Below are 10,668 nucleotides of genomic sequence, written 5' to 3'. Positions count from 1 at the left end.
GAGCTTGACTATGTATAGTCGAGTCGAGTTCGAGCTCGTGTTAGGAACTCGACTCGAGTTCGAGTTCGAGTTCGAGCTCAAGTATTTTGAGCCGAGTCGAGTTCGAGCTGGGCGAGCTCGAGCTCGACTCGGCTCGTGTGCAGCCCTAGATGGACGTTTCTATTTGGGTCAGTCTCATGGACCAACCATGTAAAGTAAGCACGGATCCAGACCCGTCTATGTCTATGATTAATTGAGGAACCACGTCGCTAATATTTTTCGTTGACCCAAACAATCCTAACGAATAATGAAGTTGGATTAGTGTTGTCGTTGTTATGATTAACGTCGTGTTTTGGGTTGTGCACAGTTATCCAATTTGATACTGGGATATGTCATTAGATAGCAAATTGGGATACCGTAACTTGTTCTTCCCTTCTAAGACGTGCTGCGAGTTAAACTCCTTATAACAATCTCGAGCTCACTCGATTACACAAAATTGAACTCGAACTCGACTCGTTTAACTCATTTAACTTGTTTAGGTGTTATATTGTGTAAGCATTAACTCGTTTAACTCGTTTAATTTGTGTAACTTATGAAAAATTGTTTTTACCCTAAAAGTTAAAAGCGGTGAACTGGTTTTGCAAATATTATATAAATTACTGGTTTGCGAATCGAGTCGAGTATAAACAAGTTGAGTTCATGAAACTCAAACTCGACTTGTTTATCGTTTTAAGTACCTTTGTAAGCTCGAACTCGGTTCGTTTATAAACAAGTCAAGCATGAGTTGAATTTTTTCGAGCTAGTTCGAGTTAAGTCTGAATTGGTTGGGCTCATTGTGCAGCCTTACATCTAAGTGAACAAATGTTTTGTGAAAATTTAAAATGGAATATTTAGTTATTTCGGATTTAAAATCTGTGCTTTTGTTGTTGATACGGCAAAAAATCCATGGTTTATCCAATTAGGATCTTATGTCTGATTTATGATTGAAGGGAAGTGGATCCTAAAACCATGGTTTAAATTCTGATGATCTCAAATTCCATGCTATCAAACACTCCCAAAAACTTTTCCAACCTTATTAGCCACCATAAAGAGTAACAATAAGACCTGGAATTTGAATGCATTAATGAAAAGGAAAAACAAGGCATAAGATTGGTATATGATTCAAACTTAACTCGAAAAACTCAAAAGGATTTCTTTCTCCTAAAATAGGATAGGGAAATCTGATTTCATCTTTGTGATTAGGATTGAATCCAGATTGGTTAACTTTAGGACATCAATGACATAATTATATGATAAATGAAAATTTTAAGAGAAGTGCAGTCCAAGAGCCAAAGTTTTAGAACGTGGGGCAAGAACAGAGGTGCTGAGCTGTGAGATGCGATCGGTCCTCGTGCTCGAGTCTCTCGGCCAACTGTCAGTGACATCATCGTTTCTGTTTTCCTTAACCAAAGCTCTTCCCCTATCTTCCGAAAAATTAAAAAAAGAAAAAGGTAAAAAGTTTTGTTCTTTTGAATCCATTGATTTGGGCCAATTTCTTTTCTTTTATGTGCGGGCTTCTGGACCAATTAGTTGTTGCCTGGCTCTCTCCGATGCCCATTTTTTTAGCAATCAACTGGGAAAAAAAAGGGGGAATTATTACACGTATTAAATACTTAACAGATCTACATCAAGGAAACAAATAATGAGGCTGTTTGATGGTTGGTCTTCTTCTTCTTCTTCTTCTTCTCTTTTGTCTCCCACCTTCTGGGTTTTTTTAGTGATGGACTACCATAACTCGACGACCTCAGAGGAGGAGGATGCAAATGGCATCAACTTTTGATTTTTCAAGCTTTTCAAAGCATAGCGGCAAGGGAGGCGGGAGTCCGTTGCCCGTGACGATGGAGAACCCCAACCAATTTTCGTTGGTGGAAATCACAGAGCCTCTGCCATCGACATCTTCTTCTTCTTCCGTAGATGAGAAGCAGAGAGTGAAGAACATGAAGCAATTCAGATGGGTTTTCCTCCTAAAGATCCAGAAGGCGTGGTCTTTGCTCTGTTGGGTCTTCTCTGCTTCCTTCGGCAGGCTCTCTTCTGCAAAAAGACGACTGTTTTCCACTGGAAACGAAGGGCGCGGCTACAAGGGCAGGCTATTAAGGTTCATTAGGGGATTTCTGGTAGCTGCCATGGTGGTTCTGGCCTTTGAATTGGTTGCCCATTTCAAGGGGTGGTACGCTCACAGCCTGCGGGTGATTAGGCCTTCTGAGATTGACGGCTTCTTGCATTGGATTTACCTTCAGTGGCTGGATTTCAGGGCTGAATATATTGCAAGACCAATCAAGTTTCTCTCAGATTTTTGTGTGGTTCTGTTCATGATTCAGTCGGTGGATAGAGTCGTTCTGTGCATTGGGTGCTTCTGGATCAAGTTCAGGAGGATTAAACCACGGGTTGCAGATGGAGAGGTGCTTGGATCTGGAGACGTTGAGGCCCAGGGATCAGATTTCCCACTGGTTCTTGTTCAAATTCCCATGTGTAACGAAAGAGAGGTAAATCTGGATCTGCCATTATATTACTAAAATTGAATTTCCTTTCTATAATAAACCTGAATTTTTTGATGTAATTGTTTTTCTCTATATTCAGAATGATCTGTATAGACTAACTTCCTTAGCTTAAGTGATAATAAACAATTGTCTTTTGGTACCTGAGAATCATAATTATTCCGAATTCGTGGTGATTGATTCAGCCAGTACTAGTATATAATCGAAAACCACCGTAATAGAGATCTATAGAAAATTACACTGACAGAAATTTTTACTGAAAAGGTTTTTGAAGGATGCATTGATGTGGAATGGTTAATGTGGGGAATGGACTAGCTATCCTACAGAAGTGATCTGTGTGCTATTTAGGTTTTGCAGAGAGCACATTCCACGCTGTTAGAACTTAGATCTATGACGTGCTTAGATTTTTTTAGTTCCTTTGTTGCTTGCATCTTCAATGGAGTTTGATTGTGATGATTAGGTGTACGAGCAATCCATCTCAGCTGTTTGTCATTTGGATTGGCCAAAAGACAGGCTGTTGATACAGATATTAGATGATTCAGATGAGGAAGGCATACAAAAGCTGATTAAGAATGAAGTTTCAAAGTGGAGTCAGAAGGGACTGAACATACTGTACCGTCACCGTTTCATTAGGACTGGTTACAAGGCCGGTAATCTCAAATCTGCAATGGCTTGTGATTATGTGAAGGACTACGAATTTGTTGCAATATTTGATGCAGACTTCCAGCCAAATCCTGATTTCCTGAAGCAGACGATACCATATTTCAAGGTATGCGCCCTCAGCCATGTCATGTTGTAAAAGCCAGAGGAAGCCAAAACTGTGCAATATACAGTGGGACTGAGAAAGCGAATTTCTCTTACTGCAGGGGAAGCCTGATCTTGGTCTTGTTCAAGCTAGGTGGGGTTTTGTGAATAAGGATGAAAATCTGCTCACTAGGCTTCAGAACATCAACTTGTGCTTTCACTTTGAGGTGGAGCAGCAAGTAAATGGTGTTTTCCTGAACTTCTTTGGATTCAATGGAACTGCTGGCGTGTGGAGAATCAAGGCCCTGGAGGATTCTGGTGGTTGGCTCGAACGCACTACTGTCGAGGATATGGACATAGCTGTCCGTGCTCATCTCAAAGGATGGAAGTTTATCTTTCTTAATGATGTTAAGGTGCTTAACTCAATTGCACCTTCAATTGTTGTTTTTCTTTCTTATTCGCATTTTTTAGTGCATTATCAGTAAAACTTGGCTGCATGAATGGTTTAGGTCCTTTGTGAAATTCCAGAATGCTATGAAGCATATCGGAAGCAGCAGCACCGATGGCATTCTGGTCCAATGCAGCTTTTCCGGTTGTGCCTTCCAGATATCATCACTTCCAAGGTTATTTATCTGACCCCTTTCACTGATATTTTCAGTTTTACTGCACTTCGCATGACTATTGTTATAAAATTCTTGTATTATGCTGCCTGCAGATATCATTCTGGAAGAAGATGAACCTCATATTCCTCTTCTTTCTTCTAAGGAAGTTAATCCTCCCATTCTATTCCTTCACGCTTTTCTGCATTATCCTTCCCTTGACAATGTTTGTACCAGAAGCCGAGTTGCCATTATGGGTCATATGTTATGTTCCTGTTTTTATGTCAATCTTAAACATTATGCCTGCTCCAAGTTCATTTCCTTTTGTGGTGCCTTACCTTCTGTTTGAGAACACCATGTCCGTCACAAAATTTAATGCGATGATTTCTGGACTGTTCCAATTGGGTAGTGCTTATGAGTGGGTTGTCACAAAGAAGACTGGGAGATCATCAGAAACAGATCTAGTAGCAGTTGCAGAGAGGGAATTGGCAAAGATGAAACAGCATAAGCTCCACAGACAAGCTTCTGAATCTGCATTAGAGACACTAAGTAAAATGAGAGAACAGGAAGAAGCTCCTCCTCTCAAGAAGAAGGCCAATCGCATATATCGCAAGGAGCTAGCACTTGCTCTCCTCCTCCTCACAGCAGCAGTAAGAAGCCTACTCTCTGCTCAAGGCATCCATTTCTACTTCCTTCTGTTTCAAGGAGTGTCTTTTCTACTTGTTGGCTTGGACTTGATTGGAGAACAGATAAGCTGATGCCTTCACAAGAGACGATGGCACCAACGACCTCCTTCAATCCATGTCCGGACGACCATGGCAATGAATTTCTTGGTTCAACTCAAGTCGAGATGCCCAATTGGCACCTGAGTTTGAGATTATTGAATCTGGTTTTATGGCTACATCTATCTTTATGAAAAATTTCGTTCATGAATCATCTTGTTCTTTGTAGAACACAGCTCCTTTTTCATATGGGAACTGTTTGAGGAGTAGGCCTCTTTCCTCTTTCACTCTTTCAGTAGTATATAATACATAGCATACAAAAATTCATGTTTGTGATGCTTACCATTGTACAACAATGATATGTACATTTAATTCATTTATATGATGAAAAAAAAAAGGCTTTCCCTTCTCGGTGAACAAATTTCGGAATTTTGGCCGGAGTATCAGTTCACATTATCTTCACTTTTGCACTGTTATTTTTCCTTGGTAGTGCAGAAATATTTTGGAATCATGGCCATTGATATTCGATAGCATTTCATATTTTTCTTTTCAGTGCACTGCTTTCTCATTGTCCATTTTCTGGTTTTCAAGTGGGTCATTGGAATCTAAACACAGGTCAGGTCAAAATTACCTTCGAAAGGAAAAGAAATGAAGGTCGCTTTCAAGTTGTTGCGTATGGTAGCAGGAAGAGAAAGGCAGATGGAAATTGCTTCAAATATGTGAGGCATGCAGTGACACACGTCATTCCTGTTTCTTTGTAGGTCAAATGAGGTACATTATAAAGACAACAATGGTTGCTTTCATATCGGCAGCTAACAGTGGAACTTTCAGGGCTCGCTTTTGTCACACAGTCTTTTCTCCAAATAGACAAATTCTGCCAGAAAAACAACGAATTTTGTATTCAAGTTTTAAAAGAAATCAAGTGGGACCTAACATAGAAATCGATAATTTTCTCTGCAGCTGTCACTTCCATGGCGAAATTAGAGTTTCATGTGTCTATTCCATGACAAAACTAATACTTTTCGATTGAGATTTGGGCTCCTAATGTTCATGTTTCTATTTCCAAATAAATCTTGTCGGTTGCTTAAAAATTTGAGAAATTTATAAGTAAACCCCTAAGTTTTGGCATATCAACAAAGAAGTACTGTCTAACAGTCCAGAATTACAAATAACTGCCTGACTTCATAAAATAATAACGCACGTTTCATGAATAAAAGACACCGGAGATATATTTTTAAAAAAAAAGTATTTTACCCCTAACAAAAAATAAAATACCTTTAAAACGAGAAGTAATCTTTACAATTTACATTAGTATTTGTTAGTTTCTCTATGATTTTGCCTGTTTTTTTGGTAGGCATGATCATAGAGACAAAGGCAAGAGAGAAAAGAGAGAGAGAGAGACTGTGAAATTGGAGAGAATTTCACTTAAACAATGTGGTTGCGGTTTTTTTATGAAATTATATCTAAAATTATTATGAAGAGAGAGATAGAGAGATTTTTAGCTTGTTTGATATAAGGAAGAGGAAAACATCAAGATGGCTGGATATGTGGAACCACAAGCTTGCAGGGTTTCATGATATTAGAAGGAGAAGAAAGGAAAGCTTGTTGATTGTGTTGGATTAAATAAAAAAGGTGGCTTGATCCACGTCTCGATCGACCGACGGGCTTGCAGGGAATGGTGATGATTCTTCTCATAATGATGATAACTTCTAGTTTCCCGGCCATATCATTTCCCAGTTTTCCATTTTCAAAGGCCAGACATATAATATCTGGCAAGAAAAAAATAATTTTTAGAAATCGAACATAACAAAAAAAGTTTCTGAACAAGATGCGATGTATATTTTGATATATTTAATATGATGAACATCTTGTAGATGTTTCATGAATCTGTTCCAAAATTTAGGTAGAATCTATGAATCTACTTCAAATTTCAGGCAAATTCATGAGACAGCCATGCTATTCCTAATGCCAAACGGCTCCTAATGGTGATGCAAATCATGAATAAGTCTCACAAGAAAACATATGCTACCCTACAAACAAAGGAGAAAAATAAATAAACTAAGAAAAAGAAATTGTAAAAATTAATTCCTAAACAAGCTTGCAGATAAGCAAGAGAGAACAAAAGGGCAAATCAAAACTTGGATCTTATTGGTCCTCGAATCAGCTCTTCTGTTTCCTTTCCTTCAATCTAGAGCTTTGCCCCTGCATCAATACTGTCCCCTGGTTGCTAACAACTCAACTTGGAACCAATAGAAGTTATTTGTTAAAAGGAATTATTTGTTGGCCGCATACACTTGAATATCGCAAGTCTGGATATGTTTTACTTAGTTCAAATACTAAGCCGATTCATGAGAACACCTCGAAGGCCTCATCAGAAGACCGCCATTCGAGTACAATCACAACTTAGCGTGATATGTAGATGGAAATAAAAATGTTTTCTTCTTAAAGAAACGTAACTAATCAAACTTTGTTTGATTATACCGAAAGAATGAACAATAAAAGGTTAAGCTTAAACAGGCCTCGATAAATTGAATCAGCTTGGAATCTACATTAACAAACTCAAAAACATAAAATCCACGACATTTTTCTTCTTCTATAAGTGCAGAAGTGAGCATGTCTTTCAAACGAATGAGATACAACAATAAAAACTTATTCTCACAAACATTTCCGTCCATATGTGAAAGGGTGGAGTTTTCTACTCTCTCTCTCTCTCTCTCTCTCTCTCTCTCTCTATATATATATATATATATATATATATATATATATATATATATATATATATATATATATATATATATATATATATATATATATATATATATATATATATATATATATATAAAGAGAGAGAGAGGAAAGTTAAATGGTTATTATATTCATGATGAATGGTTGAAAGAAAAACAAAAAGAAAAAGTCAATTGTTACCTTTTTTATATTTTTTTATCTCTAAAATGTTTAGTCATTTTCTCATGTTTGGAGTTCTTGGTGTCTGTTAGTTTTATAGTCATGGTTCGTGAAATATATATATATATATATATATATAGAGAGAGAGAGAGAGAGAGAGAGAGAGAGAGAACCCAGTGTGGGAATAGAGAGGGTCCAAATGTACTTTCGATATGCTATGGTTTGGACTCGAGACTCCAAGGTGGCAATGCATTCACATATATAAAATCGAACAGAGCCATTTATTTAATCGAATGTAACTGGATCCAAGATTTGGAGCATGTGCAGTGCAACTACTGCTGGCTGCTGCAGCACTGATCTGCAGAGCACAACACATGCGAAGGCTTGCTGGAGGCGGTACATGAGCATGTGAGCTCGACACAAAGAGACAACAAAAGCCGTCTACCTAGGCCCACTGCATGACGCCAAGACTAATCAGGAGAATCTCTGTCAAAACAAGCCACAGACTCCAACTCTGCGCACAACTGAGCTTGTCAAGCAAGTTGTCTGCAGGATCCAAGTCCCCACTCTTTTTTAATTGATTGGAGAAAACAGACATACTTTATACACGAAAGCATACATCCCATTACAATATGAGCACAAGTTAAATTACATTTTTCTTTTTCCAAGAAGAATGAAAGGTGTGCTGCAGTGAGAAGGTCATGTCACCTGCTGGAATGAATATCCCATCAAGGTGAAACACCTAAGGATCGTGCAAGTTTGAGACTGTGGAATGTATGTTCCTCGCTGTTCCCTTAGCAAAGCGAACAGAGTGTTGGTGAAGGAAATTAGAATGTCTGAATCTTTGGAGAAACTTAATACAGAGAAGGAAACTAGAGAAAAGAATTCTATTAAAAGAGACACGTCCAAAGATTAGTAGACGCAGAAACCTTAGTTCTCAGATAGAAAATCGTAAGCTAAACTTCGCCAGAAGTTGAGGACCCCAGAAGGCTTTTACAATTGCAGTAACCTCAAGATGAAAAGCAAGGGGGAACAGACATGATTGGGCTGCCAACGTAGAAAATACTTTGCTTTGGGTGTGGGGTGCATTTGTTTTTCCCCTCATCCTCCACCACCGTGAGAGCGACAATCCGAGTGCTTGGAGGGAGCCATGTGGACAAAAAAGTCCCTCACTACTTTCCCTGACGGCAAACCCTCTGAACTCGAAAGCTACGTCGGCCCCTCATTTCCATCACATGGGCAGAGGACAAACCCCTAACTAAGCATGACAGCAACGTCTCTCTCTCTCTCTCTCTCTCTCTCTTCTTTTCTTTTTTTCCTTTTTTTTTTCAGTCCAACGGTAAAATTGTCACAATAAAATTATTTTGAAGCAGGAAGCTGGTGCAAATGTTCGCGAGTCGATTGCTAAACTCAAGTTTTAGTGACGGAAGAGACGAAAAGGTCAGTATTTGAGATAGTTTGACAGCGAGAGGGAGAGGGAGGAAGGTCCATTACTTTATGACAGTGAAGAGAAAGAAAGTGATTGGTGTGACGTGATGAGTTTTGTCACAAGTGTGCAAAGGATGGATTATTAGTGTACATGTTTTCAAAGTAGCATGTAGAGACTATGTGATGTGATTATGAGCTGTCAAATTTAGTTAATTGATAGTTTATAAACTATCACAAGTAAAAATTATTTTTCTAAAAGGTAAACTATGGGTATGTTGCATTTCTTCAAGGCTAACTTTTAAACATGAGATTTTGAAAACCTTCAATTATCATGTCCAATCTAATATGATTTTTTTTTTAATAAGAGACGCTTAGATTTAGATTCAGATTTGAATTTTTGAATCCAAATCCAGATACAACATGGGTAATATCCAAATTAGGTTGGATCCTTTCAAACACCTTGACCCATAAGCTAAATCCAAGTTTGGTTGTAATTCAGATGCTTATGTGTTGCTTTATCCTGCAAAAAAAAAAAATGTGACTGGTGTGTTTTAGTTTAAAATATGAATGAAACTTCTGGGCAATGTTTGTGCAGAAAAATTGGATGGTGACCTTTGCCATTATTCATTAAAACCGTCCTGTTAAGAGAAAAACAAAGAAAAAAAAGTATGAATTTAATAAATAATATGGATCACATAAGTACGGTTGCTTTTGACAAGCAAAAGAAAAAGACAAAAACGCATTGAGTATCATTTATCATTTTTCATTAGTCATAAATTAGCCATCCAGTCAACATCTAATTTTTCCCAACATATTTCCTTTAAAATATTATGCCGATGTTGAAACTTTTGGCTCGACTTTGATTGGCAAATGGGTAGCCACAAAACCCGTTGGTGATTCAAGAACGAGCCATGCTTCCATGTGTCACAAGCGAACTCAAACCCTACAAGTGTTAGGACCTGGTCCGACTAAATCGGGCTATGAACTTTTCTTGGTCTGCAGGTCTCACCAATGGGAAATCCCGTGACAACTCACCTTAATATTCGCAATAAATTCTTGACTGCAATATAGAAAAAATTATAGGCCACAGGACTTAGCTTTACCTAATATAGGTGGCCAAATGAAAGAAATCAAAACTAAAGTTCACTTTTTCTTATTATACCAAAACATGAGCATGTTTTTTGGTAAAAAAAAATCATTTTTCGACTCTAGAAGGTGAGGGCCGGGGACAGGCTTTCGCAAACGCGACGAATCGGCCGGTTCACCGATTCGGCTGAATTTGTCGAGGATCATTAAGAAGAAAGCTAACGACTTTATTTGTAGAAAATTAACGACATGGATCCAAATCTGCCATCCGTCAATTGAGTTGGTCTAAAAATAATGATTGATCCAGCAATGAGCTGGACGACATGGATCGGGCCCAACCCCAAAGAGTACGGGACCCAGACTTGGATTGCAGGATTGGTGCTGATCTCATGTTGGGCAACAACGTAGCACTTTTCTTGATGAGACTGGGGCCAGTCCTCGTCCGATTCCAACAAAATACAAATATGATATTGACCCAATTATCGGGTCTTTTCTTAATTGAAGATTAGCAAGATCGAACTTAGGTCCAGTTCCAGACGCAGACCAAGGACCCGACAAGCCCTAAAATCCCAGCTCTATACTTCAAAAGCATTTTATTGTCTAAAAACGGATAATCCGGTGCTCAGCAAGCACCTTTCTTCTATTTTTCTGAAGTACCAAGCCTACTTTCGG

General features: G+C 38.4%; 1 protein-coding gene across 1 annotated transcript; it reads left to right on the top strand.

Annotated features, from left to right (window-relative positions):
- The first annotated feature begins 1,495 nt into the window (after positions 1 to 1,495).
- On the top strand, positions 1,496 to 5,005 carry LOC116251212 (probable xyloglucan glycosyltransferase 8). Its single transcript, XM_031625336.2, has 5 exons — positions 1,496 to 2,501; positions 2,974 to 3,282; positions 3,380 to 3,670; positions 3,767 to 3,880; positions 3,973 to 5,005. The coding sequence occupies exons 1-5, from the start codon at positions 1,776 to 1,778 to the stop codon at positions 4,612 to 4,614; spliced, it is 2,082 nt and encodes a 693-aa protein (XP_031481196.1). The 5' UTR covers positions 1,496 to 1,775; the 3' UTR covers positions 4,615 to 5,005.
- The last annotated feature ends 5,663 nt before the right edge of the window (positions 5,006 to 10,668 follow it).

Source organism: Nymphaea colorata, chromosome 3, assembly GCF_008831285.2.
Source record: "Nymphaea colorata isolate Beijing-Zhang1983 chromosome 3, ASM883128v2, whole genome shotgun sequence".
NCBI lineage: Eukaryota > Viridiplantae > Streptophyta > Magnoliopsida > Nymphaeales > Nymphaeaceae > Nymphaea > Nymphaea colorata.
This window is presented reverse-complemented; position numbering and strand designations above follow the sequence as displayed.